The 16355-nt window shown below is 33.1% G+C and overlaps 3 protein-coding genes across 3 annotated transcripts; 1 reads left to right on the top strand and 2 right to left on the bottom strand.

The window, feature by feature from the left end:
• Nucleotides 1-936: 936 nt before the first annotated feature.
• LOC130654175 (microtubule-associated protein RP/EB family member 1-like) lies at nucleotides 937-6921 on the bottom strand. The gene is made up of 6 exons (XM_057456714.1): nucleotides 6689-6921; nucleotides 2899-2937; nucleotides 2637-2743; nucleotides 2206-2535; nucleotides 1976-2128; nucleotides 937-1544 (listed from the first exon to the last, which is right to left on the bottom strand). The coding sequence occupies exons 1-6, from the start codon at nucleotides 6807-6809 to the stop codon at nucleotides 1476-1478; spliced, it is 819 nt and encodes a 272-aa protein (XP_057312697.1). The 5' UTR covers nucleotides 6810-6921; the 3' UTR covers nucleotides 937-1475.
• Nucleotides 6922-7286: 365 nt separating this feature from the next.
• On the top strand, nucleotides 7287-11285 carry LOC130654174 (transmembrane protein 68-like). The gene is made up of 9 exons (XM_057456713.1): nucleotides 7287-7437; nucleotides 7540-7842; nucleotides 8623-8790; nucleotides 8867-8937; nucleotides 9346-9468; nucleotides 9907-9970; nucleotides 10058-10133; nucleotides 10221-10284; nucleotides 10671-11285. Exons 2-9 carry the CDS (start codon nucleotides 7572-7574, stop codon nucleotides 10782-10784), a joined length of 951 nt encoding a protein of 316 aa, XP_057312696.1. The 5' UTR covers nucleotides 7287-7437; nucleotides 7540-7571; the 3' UTR covers nucleotides 10785-11285.
• Nucleotides 11286-13274: 1989 nt separating this feature from the next.
• Nucleotides 13275-15383, bottom strand: LOC130654173 (ribonucleoside-diphosphate reductase subunit M2 B-like). The gene is made up of 5 exons (XM_057456712.1): nucleotides 15148-15383; nucleotides 14673-14942; nucleotides 14095-14405; nucleotides 13721-13991; nucleotides 13275-13585 (listed from the first exon to the last, which is right to left on the bottom strand). Exons 1-5 carry the CDS (start codon nucleotides 15298-15300, stop codon nucleotides 13412-13414), a joined length of 1179 nt encoding a protein of 392 aa, XP_057312695.1. The 5' UTR covers nucleotides 15301-15383; the 3' UTR covers nucleotides 13275-13411.
• Nucleotides 15384-16355: the final 972 nt, after the last annotated feature.

Raw genomic sequence — 16355 nt, 5'->3', positions numbered from 1 at the left:
AATATTTCTGACCAATGAAAGCTTTTGTTTATTCTATATGGCTTGCTCTAATGAAAGAGTAAAACCCTAATGAAGAAAACATGATTTTTTAACAACCTTGCCCCTAGAGGTTCTTAACATTGTGACGGAATCCCGGAGACGAAGTTGGTAAATAATCATGATTTCTTTATCGTCTGGTTACTGTATCTTATTTATAAATAGCTTGATCACGTGCTCAGTGCACTTTCACGTGTATTGAACAATGTGATGTAAACAAATGTTACCACGATTATGAAAAGATTCAAGGTTCACACTCACAAAAGTGGATAAATAACCGACAAAATTGATAATTTAGAAAGAAGCGGGAAGACATTGGGAGTCAAATAAAAGGTATTTTTTGTTTTTTGTTTCTACAAAAAAGCCAGCAAAATTTTTTCCAAAGCTACTTTTAGTTTGTTTGCATTATAAGAAAGGCTGGGTTCGAAATTAACAAAGTCTGAAAGCGGTGTCGAATTTCCGAAAACTAGGCGGATCATGCTGACAAAGCAGATCAAGTTAAAGAATCTACACATATCATACGGTATCCATATTACATCATTTTTTATAAACATCACTTTCTTAGAATATTGAGGCCGGAAATCTCTAAATTAAGCAAGCATAATCCCAACCTGCAGTTTTAGAGGGCAGACATTGAAGCATGAGATGCAGAAAGAAATATGTTGAAAAAAAGTTATTTGCCAAAGTCACTACCAGGAACAGATAATCCATATTTCATTTATTTTCTCTCATATGTTGAAAAAATCTTCTGAAAGAAAATCCAAATGGTGCGATAACATGTTCCAATTCTGTAAAAAGTAGATATACCAACATTAACCATATTTTTAGGAATAAAATTTTTTTTACAGCATGCGTGTAAAAAAGTGTAAGAAAAATTGATTGGGGGAAATGAGAACTACATTATTAAAGAGAATCAATTCAAATAAAACGTTGTCAAGATCTTAAATAAAAATTATCGACCATACAAGTCTTTTACATAGACAACAACGTCGAACCCAGATTCTTTTTTAGAATAGATTGGGAACGAGGTTGTAAATAAATGTCTGGTTTGAGCTAGCATAAATTAATGCAACAAATAACTTATATAATTTTTTGAAGTTGAAAATTTCTTATAAACATAACTTTTAACAAAAAAAACACGTTTAAATGAAAGTAACTTTGAAAATTTTCATAAATCTGTTATTTTAATTAGAAACACGGTGAAGCTGGCAACGTAATTAGCACATTTTTTTAGCACCGTTAGAAAATATACGCATAGAAATAAATATAAAACTGTGAAATTGATATCTAAAAATTAACAAATTATCTTTTTAGTAGCTCTTATATCAAGAACTATCAGTCTGTAAGAAGAACCAGATCTTGCTATACCAGAAAGTTGAACATCCAATGTCGATGACGACATTTGCCAGCATAAAAGAACATGACATTTTGTAAACTTTTTAATATTCCTCCACCTCGCCAGCAAATTCCTCGCCATTTTCACCCTCTTCAGGGGGAGCAAATCCATCCTAAATTTGATCAGAAAGAATAAATTAAAACCACAAAAAGTAAAAACTGTTTTTGTCGAACTTGGCTTTTCATACTGTGAAGTCTAGTAAAGAATTGGGTCAGGTTGGCGTTGTTATACAATGCAACGCCCTAGGATTATACAAACGATTTTTAGGAATAATGTACATGCCTACATTACACTGAAATAAAAACTATGTAATCAAAAAGTCATTTATTTTTCTCAGTTTTTCCAAATTATATACAACTTCAATGCTGTTGCATCAATTTTGAAAGATTTGAACACAGCCTCTTTCCTGAGTTCTAAACTGTTTGGCAAATAATAGAAAATTAGAGTTCAATCCAAGTTTCTTATACAAAAAGTGTGTAGATATTTATAGGCAGTCGATCTGCAACCTAAATTTTCAAACTATAATTTGACAACTTGTCTTACCTCCGTAGCGTATAAAATATGCAAGACTTTTTCACTTAGTTCAGTGTTAGCAGCTTCACCTTCCTGACAAACGACTTCAATATCTCGTAATTTTCCAAAATAAAAGTCACGCTCTTTTTCAAGACCTTCAACATTTGTCCTGAGATCAGACAGCTAAAATACAAAGTATAATTTTAATGCTTGAACATCCAGTTATGCATTTTAAACTTCATTTAATAGGAATCACTAACTTCAAGAGTAAGGCTATCAATTTCTTGCTGACTAACGCTTGGTAATTTAGACTGAGGTTTGGATACACCAGTTGTTTTGGGTGCAGCAGTTCGTTTAGGTGGAGGAACAGACACTCTTGACTTTGGAGCTATGGTAGTTCTACTTGCAGGAGTACCACGTTTTTGCAAGCCACCACCTGGGCCATCAGCAATAGGCATGACACCTCCACGCATGGCAAGTGCGTCATATTCATGTCCAGCATAATTTGCATCAAAAAACTTTTTAAACCACTGACAGAATTCAAAATTATCTTGGAATTTTCCTTTTATTAGTTTGTCCACTGGTATAGTCTAAAAATATAAGTTTGCAAGAGTTTAAAAATAAAAATTGTCATGTAAAGGAATTCTAGTTAGAAACGAAACTTCTGTTGAATCCAAATTAATATACTTGCCTTGTCTACACCAACTTTTTTAAAACCAGTCTGTAATAATTTCCAATTTTGTATAAACTCGTGTTCTAACTTCGCTTGGAATTTGACTTTTTTAATAGGCACACAATCTGGAGGAAGAATACATGAGGAATGAGTTATTAAACAGCAGGTTACAATTTATTTCCATATTAGTAGATCTAGTCACATAGAACAATAAATACAAGAACTTCAGTGACCTAAATACTATAATTAGAATAGAAAAAATATATTTGAGGCAACTTACTTTCAAAAAGCATATCCATGAACTGACAGTATGCAGCTCCTGGAAAAAAGAACATAAAACCTTACAAAGATTACCCGTACACAAACTAAATATACCGTGTAATAATCTCTGTACAAACATGCTTTTTTATAATAGACATATTTTTGGCCAGTACTTAAACGCAACTATATGCATGTGAGTTTTACAACTTTCTGTGGTGACATGACCACATTTACTTACACATGAACCTAATTGCTTTCCATTTTAATCGTTAACTGCCCTGTAATTGTTTCTACTAAGGAGACTACAAAAGCAGTTCCAGCGTGTTTAAAGCTACCATTTAGGCTATAGAAATCTCTTAAATTTTTGTCCAATAAAACAACAGCCACAACTGAGCATATTTTAATTTAAGCTAAAATTCTGAGGTGCTTTTCGTATTACTGCATGGTTAACTTGATTTGCACACCTTAGCATTTTTTGTTGTCATAAAATTCCCCAAATATTATTTTAAGGGTTGTACATTTCTAAAAACTATTCGCTTATATCGGACTCATTTCTATTGTCATATTTGCCATAAATAATCAAGAATGTGAAAAAACCTACCGGGCACTAGATTGGCCTGTCAAAAAAAAAAAAAAAAAACAGAAAAAATTTTCATGCTTCAACGTTTATGTTTTGATCGTACTTAGATTTCAACAAGTTTTCAGCTTATTAAACTTTCAACGCTGGTTGTTGTTGTTATTCTTAGCTTCCTAAAAAAATTAGTGACTGTGGTGTATGTCACCACCTTAGATCTTCAAAGTTTATTGTGTTAAACATTGTGCATAAATCATTTTCCAATTTTTTTTTGTGACTTATTATCTTGAAACTTTAAATTTTGACATCCTCATTGGGTATAACATTGTCATAACATTAACAAGTTTACGTGTTACTTAGATAGAACTGCTTGTGGTTTAATTCCTTAAAATCCCGCCCTTGTTTTCAAATTATTATGTCCAGGGTTGTCTGAAAGGTTTTATTTGGCATAAACAAACAACCCATTTATGAAAAAAATAATGAAAGTCATGAGAATCGGAGAAAAACCTAGAAAACTACTTTCTCAGAGAAGCCTTAAAAATAATATATTATGTCCAGGATTGTACATGTTTGAAATATAGCCATTAAAAACATTCTCTCTATCAAGTCTGTCCTTATAACCTCCTGCCAAGTATTTCTCGGTCTGCCTTTGGGCTTTGCCCCAGGAACTATCAAGTCTCTACACTTTCTTACCCAATTGTCCTCCTCCATTCCTTCCAAGTTGAGTTTAGATCTAACACAGTCTAGATCAGATTGGAAGAGGGTCATTAATATACCCCGTCCAACCCATGCTAGCATGGAATTCGGACGTTAAGCCGAGAATGATGATGAATGATGATGATGATGAAAAACATTCATTAATTAACATGAAGATAATTTATCTTTCCTAATTACATTAAGTTTGGGAAAATCAAATTTTTGAAAACATATTTCTACCCAGGAATAATGTCAGGAAAAAACAGGATTAAAATAAAATTAACTTAAATAGTACAGAGTGCACTGTAATATTCTAGAATTTTCAAGTGTTATATATACAGCAGGTGTTTGCAGCTTAGGCAGACATCACAAATATATTGTCAGCACAAAAAAAACAATAATTTGTGAAGCTTGCCTCCAAACACTGGCACACTATGTTTAAAACATTGAACCAAGCAGGTGCAATAAAAAACAGACCAGCAGCACATACAAGGGTAGAACACCCCATTTCTGAAAATTTGCGTGTAAGGTCTGTCGCCTTGCACTCAAGGCAGTACAGGAAATACATTCCAATAACTTTCTTCTTAAAATAGAAAGATGCCCACTACATTTTTAGACAGGGAGATTTTTATATTCCTTAACATCATTGGGTTGCAAGGGCATTAAAAATATTATGGAAATTAGTTGTCACCCATAAGGATAATTTTTAAAAAAGAAGAAAAATTTACTGTCAGGACGGAAAATTCAGAGGACACAAAAAGAAAATAAATGCTATAGTCGCCGAACCCTCCTGTTAGAACAGGATAGGATAAGGAGAGCCTTTCATACTTACGTTGCCATGTATAATACTGTTTAGACCTTATTTTTAAAACCCCTCCTTTTCCTCAAGTTTACCATGGCCAAGTCAATTTTTTTTTAACAAGACTAACAATCACTATAATGATGTAACTGAAGCCATCAAAATCTTTCTTCAACATGCTCAATGCAGGGTCACCATGTTTTCCCTTGACTTTTTCTCACTGGGCTGATAAATAAAAACTTGGTCCACATACCTAGAACTTAATGGTTAAACCGCTGTATAACTCGCAAAACAATGTATATATCATGTATGTTGTTTGTTAGACTTATGTTTTGGTTGATTAGTTCAAGTATATGTCAACCAAAATGGATGCAAGTTTCAGCCAATATAATGACCATATTCTTATTTGGTACAAAGATACTTTGACTGATCCAAACAAAACAGATTTCCAATTAGGTAGCACACGTAGAAACAAACACAAAACCTCAATATCACTGATTACAAGAATCTAATGCCTGTATCACATGGGCATCCGATGCCCAGATCACAGCATTTTCTCCCTCTAGTTTGTGGAAGAGGGTGCCAAAAAGCCACAAACGCTGGTATATATAAGGGAAAGTCCCAGACGACTTTTCGAATTAGATTGGCGGTTGTCCTTGGAAACCGCCTGCACTTTCCCGAACTAGCCCTGAGCATTCCTGAAATGCAATACATGGAATCACAGTCCCGATATTTACTTGCTCGCGCATCGATGGAGGTAAAAATGTAAACAAACCAAGCAAACACAGAAGAAAACGTTCAAAAAAACAAAATCCACAATTAAAACATGGCGGAAATTCAGATTTCAACATTTACTCACTATATGTTTTAACCATGCTATACTTGCACAATTTCATTTTAACATTCACACAAATAAAACATGCATTCAAAGCTGAATTTCTTTCGCGTACTGCTCCGAGCACAGCATCTATGCGCAATCTTTGTTGTCACTTTTATGCTTGTTTGGCAAAGTAATTTTCAGAAAGGGATTACACAAAGTAGACATCTAATCTATGCTTATAGAAAGCAATCGTTTAACTATAATTTGAACTATAACATGTGCATTAATGAATGGTGCTTTGCATGAGCACGAATGATGACATAAACCCTTGTGAATTGAGCATTCATTTTTAACTATGATTCTTCCAAGGAGTATTGGCTATTCATGAATCCTATAACACAGCAGTTAGTCAATCTTTTTCCTTTTTTCACTTTGCTAGCCTTGAATTTTTCTGCACTAATGTTTTGTTACCTCCATTTCTGCGCACGGATTTTATTTGGATAGCATTACGTAATGTTATTTGATGCGTGCGCAGGAAAAACACGGCACTTATGATTGAGTGTATTCCTTTTTTAACAGGTGCTTTTTTCGGCCATTGTTCGGGTCTATGCAGGTTTAGAGTAACTTAAACACGGAGCCATGATTTGCCAAAGTTGAAAAAAATTGTTTAAATGAAAATTGCTTTTCTGTTTGGTATCATATCCCAAGGTAAACAGAGAACAGAATAAAAATGCTGTAGCTCAAAATGAGCATTAAATACTCTAGGACTCTCCATCTACGCCATGGCCCCTCCTGGAAATAATAGACAGGGTATATCCCTCGATATTTGTGAGGCTAGCCATGTAAAATATGAACATCTATCTATCTAAAAATTTAGTTGAGTCAGCTCCCAAAGCAAAATGACTTATAGCTACACTTACCAGAACACATTTGCTCAATTTTAGAATAGTTTGTCGTCAGGCTATCATTTATCCATTGCATCATTTCATGTCTACTAAGATTTTCTGTTGTGGCACCAGTGTTAAAAACATTGACAGCCATTTTTACCCTTTTTATGTTAGAAATATGTCCTGGTTGCTCCTCCCGCTTGCACTTTTACAGCCGACGCAGCTTCGGTACGGATGATAGTCGCGGACAACCTTACTAAAAATACCTTTGTAATTTGTGGTCAAATACACTTTTAGTTCATATGACCAAACTGTGGTATATTTAAATTATATAACGGTCTGAATTAGCTAAAGTACACGAATTTCGCGAACCGGATTGCTTGTTTTGCTACTTAGTAGTGTCCATAATGCCGTTATTCCAAGAACGACATTCCGTCCGCATCGTTATAAAAAAACGCCACTGATATACAATTTTCTCCGCTAGATCGTATTAAAAATATATTCATGACTATTGTTATTCACTATCAACACTTATAAAAAATACGCTTTTCTTACTTAAAAGTGGAAGCGACAGCGGTACAACGATGTTGTTGGGGTGAGACATAAAAGAGTCTACCCCCACCTTTGTGTTCTATAAGCTATACATTGGACTATCACAACAATAACAAAAAAAAAATGCTAAATCTAGCTCGTGGATATAGTGGACCTTGTCCTCTGTCCGATAAACATTACAAACTTTAAACACAACAATGTAGATCAAATAACGTGTCAATTTATTAAACGTAAGGTCTTTTTCATCTAATTTTATTTATTGACCATTAGATTTAAAAACCACCAGTGAGGGGTAGCTAGAAATTCTAAAAAAAATTTGTTTGTGTTTTTAGATAAATGCAATCATTTGGAAATAACTGAACCAATGGAAACAATGGCCTTTATCACAGTTTTGGAATTTCTACTAGCTTTGATTGTGGATTGGTACACCCTTGTACTTACTGGTGTACTTGTTTTATTTTTTGTACCAGTGGTGGTTGTAATTCTTTTTTATGCTGTGGCAGTATTTCTATATGCATATAAAAGTAGAAGGAAAGATAAATATAAAGAAAAGGGGTGTTGGGCAGAACATTTTTGGAATAGTGCTAGATTATCTGTCTGTACATTTCTAAATTTAATGGGAAAATATTGGCACGGTAAGATATTTTATGTTTGGTTTTTTTAAGAATAGTAGTGACATTTTCTTGATTTTCTTTGAGCTGTATTTTTTAGTAATTGTGTATGTATAATAGTCGTTAGCTCGTGGAAAAGTCCATGGGTTTGCCCGCCTTTTTATACCACATTGCGTGCGTCTTGGTACTTGTAAGCTAAGCTACCATTTTACGTGACAGACAGACAGACGTATACAGGTATTATAATATAGATAAAGATTAAAAAGGTTCATAGACAACTTCTTAAGCTCTATTTTATGAAATCAACTTGTTATTTTGACGGAGATGAACTTTAAACATTTCTCCACAATGATCATATATAATTTCAATTAGCTTTGTTTTTCCAAGAAACAGTGTTGACATACATGATTGCGCAAGTGGCCATCAACAAATGTGCAATGAAAAAAAATATATGCGCTGATAAAAAATACTTTTTCAGTCCCTGACATATTTTCAGAGTAATCATGTATAGCTTATTCCTGAAATATATACCCAAAATTCTTACTGTGAGCAAAAACTGACATGTTTCCTTGTGCTTTAAAACCTTATTTAAATAAATATAAAGTATAATCAGGTCACATAAGTATTAGTTATATGAGCCTTTAATAATAAAATTTGTATGTATAATCTATATAATGTTTTCTCAATGCAACTAAGGGTAACACCAGATTAGTAGCCAGCCATAGATCTTGCATAATAAAGGCTAATGATTATAGCACTGTTTTTCACTATTATTATACTAATCATTTTATTGTTTGTATGTAGCACATGAAGTGATTGGCTTAGAAAATATACCCAGTAGGGGTCCTGCACTTCTCTGCATGTACCATGGCACGATTCCATTAGATGTTTATTATCTACTTGCAAAACTCCTGCTGTACAAGAAGCGAAGGCTAAAAATTATTGTTGATCACTTTTTGTTTAAATTGCCAGGTAATTTTTATTGAAATACAAGAATCTTAGGCTTAGTAATGTAAATTTAGTAATGATTGGTATATTCACTGAATAGGTTTAAAATGTGTACTTGATGTGTTTGGATGTTTTACTGGCCCTGCCACAGAGTGCATTAGAACATTGCGGGTAAGTGATGGAAGTTTTATGACATATCTCTGCAATGACTTTAGCCTAGGATTTTTTTATTTTCTTAAAATTTAAACCCTAAACATTACTTAACTGTGTACAACTTCAAGTCATTTTTTTGTACAATTAATCTAATAAACACATTAAAGCTTTAAATCACATATATTCACACTGTCTTTTTCATTTAAATTGTATTTATCTTACCCTATGGAAATGTTCCTTCCATATCTTTCTTTTATATGTTTTTTTTAAACTGTATTAGATAGTTTAGCCTGGCTAAAAGTTCTTAATAAAAAAATCTGTTTATATTTCCAAGCTTACAGTAAAGGCTGAGGTTTCTTATTGGCTGATTCATCCATGGCTATTTAATTTTTGTAATAGAATAAGGACATTAATTTTGTACTTTAGAAAGGTCATTTACTTGCTATATACCCTGGTGGTGTTCGCGAAGCAATATTTTCAAGTGATCAATATGAAATAAAATGGAATAACCGAACTGGTTTTGCAAAAGTGGCATTGGCAGCTAGAGTTGTAAGTGCAAATAATAAGATAAGCACATTTAGAAGTATTTAGTATTTAAAATAATGAATGGGTATGAAAATTTGAACCTGAGTGACTTTTTTGAACTGTGTGAGAATCCACTGACAAGGGGACACTCAAAAAGATATGGAAGCCTAGGCTGGATAAAAGAAAATTTTTATTTGTTCCTTGGGTTATGAATGAATGGAACATTCTACCAGAGAAAGCAGTGTCTGCTACTTTAATAAACAATTTTAAAAACTTTATTCAACCACATTTCGAGAATGTTAGGGGGCTTTATACAAGTCAAAGAAGACTGCCTGCCCTAGTTCTAAAACGACCACCAATGTTGGCCTACTAAAGACCATGCTGGTGGATCCGATAAGTTATCCGCTAAGATAAACTTTATTGAAATAGAGCTATTTCTACAGAATAAATATTTACTTTTAGCCAATTATACCTGTCTTTACCCAAAATTGTAGAGAATCATTCAAAATAATTCATGCTGGGCAAGGTAAATATCTGATTACCTTTAATATTTATTGTTAAGATTTTTATATATATATAAATATATATATTGTATATTCGATGCTTCCTACAGGTATAAGGCAATGGATTTATGAAAAAACACGAATTCCATTGGTATTGTATTATGGTGCATTTCCAGTAAAATTAAAGTATGTTAAAGTCGTGATGATACCTTTCTTATTAAACATTTAAATGTAGTATTATAAATGTCATTATAAAATTATAACTTTTTTCAGGACATATATAGGACCAAGAATTGAATATGACGCAAGCATGAGTCCGCAAGAAGTAGCCAACCTTGTAAGTTTTTAACTATAAAATTATGGTTCTCTTTAAGTTCGAAAACATGCTTCTTTTTAAGTGCAGTTAAGTTAAGTTTTCTCTCCCCCTCAAAAACATTAATCACAAAAAAGGTGCACTTAACAAAATTTTTTCATACGTAATTTGTTAATATATATCTTGTACAGTAATTTGTAGCGCGTTTTAACCAATCTAGAGGGTTAAATATCTAAAAACATTCTGCTTAGTATGCCCTAATCAGGGTGTCATTAAATACAAGAAAAGTTACATAAATTAGTAATTTAGCCCCTCTAACTGAAAACCTGTGACTGCGTTTCTAGTACTAATAAAAAAGAAGTGATTGTATAATGCTTTAACTTTATGGATATACTATTTTTCTTTTACAGTGTGAAGATGCTATCGCGAAAATGATCGAGGATCACCAAAGAATACCTGGCAGTGTTTTTGGTGGATTGAAAGATAGATGGATGCCATTTTTAAAAAGAACTAAGACAGAATAGAATCTTTCTTTCTGTGTGTTGGCGTTTGAATCTTAAAATGATCTTACATAATATATTAATAAGAGTTTTTATACAAATACATTAAAATCGAAAATAAGATATATAGATGCTACGGCAATGTTATTTGACTAATATTTTTATATTCTTTTTTTATAAAAGTTTTTTTTTTAATTATTTATGTATACTTAAAAATTTGACACACGCAAATATGTCTTGGTATCCACCTTTGTGTGAAATTCTTTGTTTTCTTTGCGTGTGTTTTAAAGTGCTATTTTTATCTACAAGAAAGTGTAATATATGCAGATTTTTGCGCCACACGTCATTGTTTTAGAATGTTTTTGTGGTTCCATTGTGCATAAATAACCGAGTGAATAGTTTACACGTTTTTGTGTATGATACATCTTTATATATTTTTTAAAATATTATTCATTTATTATTTCTTGAGTGACATACGTATATAATATATTGAGAAAGTTTTATAGAAATATTGGATTGAATTTAGTCTGATATTTTTCTTCTTTTCTCAACATCCTGTTGTATAGGGAGGAATCATTGCATTATAAATCCACGCTTTTGCTTTGAGAATATTCTTTATGAGAATATGAGGTTGGAATTTTAGGTTAAGAACAATACGTTTATTGTTTAGAACAAACAATAAACGAGAAATAAGAATAATGATCAGCCTGGTTAGAATTTTGATATTATTATAAAAAAATCTGTTCTTTGTGTACAACTTTGTTGAAAGGAATTTAATGTTATTTCAGATATGAGGAAGGCAATTTAGTACGCCGTCAACTCTAGTATTTTTCGCCGCTACCTAACTGGGCCTACACCACGTCCGTATCACATGAAATTTAAAACTGACTGATGAAGGTCAGCTAAAGGGAAACTGGGCACCAAACATATTCGCTCCATTAAACTTATTATTACGGTCATTTCTTACTTCGTGTTCTTTTTGTCTAACCATTAAAAAAGATGGTAGGTATTTGAACATCTCGTGGTCAAATTTCATACAGAAAATTCTTGCGAATGCGAATGCGACTGTGAACCCTCTAGGCCATCGTAAATCAAAGATACTATAAATACACGTGTCTATTTTTTACCGTTGTTTATTTTCACCGCGCTCTTTAAATAACATTAACAAATTATTTGTTCCTGCTGGATGAAATGAACAACGAACTTTTTGACAAGAATGACAATGAATTCTACATTTCATTGTTTTTGTTCACTCTTCAGTCTCAAGTTTTTCTCAAGTTATTTTACTTTCTAAACTTTCTGAGTAGGCATATAATATAAAGCGGACGCCATCTTTTAAGATTTGTTACATTACATGTTTTTGTTATAAGCATGACATTTATAAGCATCCGTAGGCTTATATTTGGTCATTTTTTAACCATATGCTACGCTTCTGTGAAGCCTAAGAAAATGTTGTGATGTTATGTTTTCTGTTATGTCTTTCGATCAAATTTGTTGGTTGTTAGCAAGGAATAAACTGAAGAAGAAAAAAAAACGACATTTGTTTGACACCCATTTTCCAAAATAGAACGTATGTTTTTATTTAAAATGGGTATATCACGTATAATCAGTAGGTTCTCTTTATCTATGCCGTATTGTTATTTGACAAAACATAATTTTTGCAATCAATATATTTAGTGAGGGCCGCTATGTTCTGATATGAATGTTCTGATATGGATAGTGATTCTGATTATGAGGATGACGTTGGGAATATATTTTCCATTTTAGAGGATGATATGGCGGATAGTTAAAGAAAAGATATATTAAGAGTTACTAAAATTCGTATTTCTTACTTTTAAAATCTTACGAAATTTGGATCCGCGAAATTAAATTCCCGCAAAAATTTCAAATCATGTTGATTCGCGAAATTAAATTCCCTTTTTTTCCGCCAAATTTTCTAAAAAAACCCCGCGAAATTAAGTTCCCGAGAAAATTAATTCCCTTAAGGTAATTAACACACATGTGCACACGAAAATACAGTGGCCCTCATTAATTCTTACGCTTCATTTAAGCTTATACTATGTAATTTTTTAACTTGTAATTCTTGGTTATTCTAAAAAATGGTGTTGACACCCAAACGAGTCGACAAAAAGGTATGCTCGTAAATTTCTCTGCTAAAAATTTGGAGCAAGTGTGCTTGCAATTGTTACCCGTAAACAGACGATTGGGATTAGTTCTTACACTTTTACTTAAAACTCATCGGAAAAATATAATCATGTCCCTCCTACGCCGCATAGCATATTGTATGGGGCATTTTACAATTTCGAATGCATCTATATTAAAAATGCCCGTATACGTGTCTGTCTGTCACGCAAAATGGTAGCTTAGCTGCGCAAGTAGCGAGACGCACGCAGTGAGGTATAAGAAGGACGGGCGAACCCGTGGATTTTTCCACGGGCTAACGACTAGTACAAGGAATTTCTATTTAAGTTGAGGTGGACATTGCTTTAGAAATAAAAACGAAGAGAACAAGCATTGCAAAAGTAAATTCAGTTTATTCATCATCTAAAATAATACACACGTAAAATTAGATACTCGAAGTTAAAAACTAAAATAAATATCTATGTACATTTAATTATGAAGTGTAAAAGTAATTTACATAAAAAACATTTTTAAAATTCAATATCCTCAAAGTCATCGAACTTCAAATCCCGATCGTCATTTTTATTTAGAGATTCCATAACACCAGACTTCTGATAATCGGAAACTCTGCTTTCAAAGAAATTTGCTTTTCTAGCAAGTGAAATATTTTCCATGAAGTCAAAGGGATTTTCTACATTCCATATCTAAACAATATTAAATCGTATGTAATTGATGCATGTTGCAAAATCCTATAAAAATCTGGACATTCTGTGTTAGCGATTCTCTGTTGTCTAACTTGTAAACAAATTAATACTGGTAGATAAACTAAGTACACGTACCTTGTCAAATCCCAATGCTACAATAAGTCTGTCAGCAACAAAGTAAATATATTGTTTCATCAACCCTTTATTCATACCAAGCAAATCACAAGGTAATGATTCAGTCAAAAATTCTTGCTCTATTTTAACAGCATCTGCAATAATACTTTTGACTTTTTCTTCACTTGGTTTATTTTTTAGATGTTTAAACATTAAGCAAGCAAAATCACAATGTAGTCCTTCATCTCTGCTAATAAGTTCATTTGAAAAGGTAAGTCCAGGCATTAATCCCCTAATAAAAAAAGAAAAATTTACAAACTATTGAACGAAATAATTTAATCACTGATATTATACAACAAGGCAAATAAAATCCAATAGAAAAAAATGCAAGTTACCTTTTTTTTAACCAGAATATTGCAGCAAATGATCCTGAAAAGAATATTCCTTCTACAGCAGCAAATGCAATTATCCTTTCAGCAAATGTTGCACGCTGTTTATTTATCCATCGTAATGCCCATACTGCCTTTTTCTGAATACAAGGCATTGTCTCAATTGCATTAAAAAGATTATCTTTCTCTACTGGGTCTTTTATTAGTGTTTCTATTAATAGGGAGTACATTTCTGAGTGTATATTTTCAATAGCAATTTGGAAACCATAAAAAGATCTTGCTTCCGGGAGTTGTACCTCTTGACTGAAACATTCCACCTGAAAAAGTTTTAATACAAAATTGAACAAAGTTAAAATGAAACTTTCCTAATAACTCTCTAAAATGTGTAGTGCTCTGATTAGGAAATTCCTATCTTTTGCAATATATATAATTTTATAAGAATACAAAAATTTAACCAGGCTTTTATTGTTCTACACAAAAGACCTAATAACACAGATATGGACCCCTTGGAAGAGATGTGAGCCATAGGGGTCACCGTACCTTTGATGGGAATTATATATAAAATATTGCAGAAATTTACCTACCAGGTTTTCGTTGACAATTCCATCACTAGCAGCAAAAAAAGCCAAAACATGGGAGATAAAGTAGCGCTCCTGTGGTTTCAGCTTTTCCTCCCAATGAGTTACATCAGTGGCTAAATCAACCTCTTCAGCAGTCCAAAATGAAGCTTCAGCCTGCTTGTACATTTTCCAAATATCAGGGTATTGAATTGGAAACATTACAAATCTTCTTGGGTTTTCTCGAAGTAAAGGTTCATCCTCATTGTTTGATACATCAATAGTAGTGGTTGGTTTCTAAAGACAAAAACAACCCAGTTGCTAGTATATTTCTGCCCAAGTTTAAAAACTCAATTAATTTACACCAGCTAGCTAGCCTCTCCAGCTTTCTCAGACTACTGGCCAGCCCTCTAAAACAATGTCTAGCTATAGATTGTTATAGATCAAGAATCTTTTTGACACACTAAGATTTGGTTTTATAAGCAATATGACAGACACTCACCGCTTGTTTTATTATTTCAACATCATGTTTCATAGGATTTTGCATCCTTTTTTCCAATTGTGTCACTAGATTTTCCTTTTCAGACATCATCTTATCCCTGTGGCAAATATTCTCCTGGTTATTATACATTGAAGTTTTATCCGCAAGTGGCATTTTGACTAAATAAGATATATCTTTAAAAAATTGAAATTGTTTTCAATGCAACACCAACTTTGCGCTTCTGATTATAATGTTTATTTAGATTTAAATAATTTATATACACTATCAACTTGAAGCCTGATTGGCTACTTTTGCATTACGCAACATATGTAGAAGGTTTTGATTGGCCAAACTGGTAATAATTGATTTAAGCGCCAAAAGAAATTGGCGCGTTACGTTAAAATAAGGCGCCAAGACAAAGTAGACTAACAATTTAAACTGACAAGGAATAGTATATGAACCGATGAAGAATAATTGCTTTCGATAACTTAACCTCTATCCCGGTTGTCTTTTTTGGTGTATCTACTGACGGCTAGACGCCGGGCAAAAAGCAAGAATCCTGGGAAGGAGGTTGATAGCCGCGGTTTTTCTCTAAAACAGAACGAGTTAATTGGCCAGATTTGAATAATGAAATCAAGCGTCAAAAAAAATTGGCGCGGACGTTTAAAATAAAGCGCTAAGGCAAAGCGGATAAGCTCAGATTTTAACTGACGAATAAAAAAAGATATATAGATGCAGAAAAACATCAGATTTTTTCTAAAAATATGCTGCATTAATTTAAGTCAAATTTTTGGGTCCAGGTGACAATACACGGGATTGAGCCCGTTTTAGCCAATCAATCTGGATATCTGAAACTTCAAAAATATTCTTAGAGAGTAGCATGGTTAGGCATTTAGTCACTATATTGACTCCTTCAATTTTAAAACCAATTCGTCAGGTCTACACAAACGCTTTATTTAAAAAGCGGCCTAGCGGGAATACACACTCTTAGAAAACACGGGGTTGGTTAACACCCGCAGTCATATACTTCGCAAATAGATCAATACTAGTCGTTAGCCCGTGAAAAATCCACGGGTTCGCCCGTCCTTTTTATACCGCATTGCGTGCTTCTCGCTCACGCAGCTAAGCTACCGTTTTGCGTGACAGACAGACAGACAGACAGACAGACGTATACGGGTATTATAATATAGACTACCCGTTAACCCGTGAAAAAATCCACGGGGTCGCCC

Source organism: Hydractinia symbiolongicarpus, chromosome 8, assembly GCF_029227915.1.
Source record: "Hydractinia symbiolongicarpus strain clone_291-10 chromosome 8, HSymV2.1, whole genome shotgun sequence".
Classification (NCBI taxonomy): Eukaryota; Metazoa; Cnidaria; class Hydrozoa; order Anthoathecata; family Hydractiniidae; genus Hydractinia; species Hydractinia symbiolongicarpus.
Note: the sequence above shows the minus strand (reverse complement) of the source record. Positions and strands in the feature narration are given on the sequence as shown.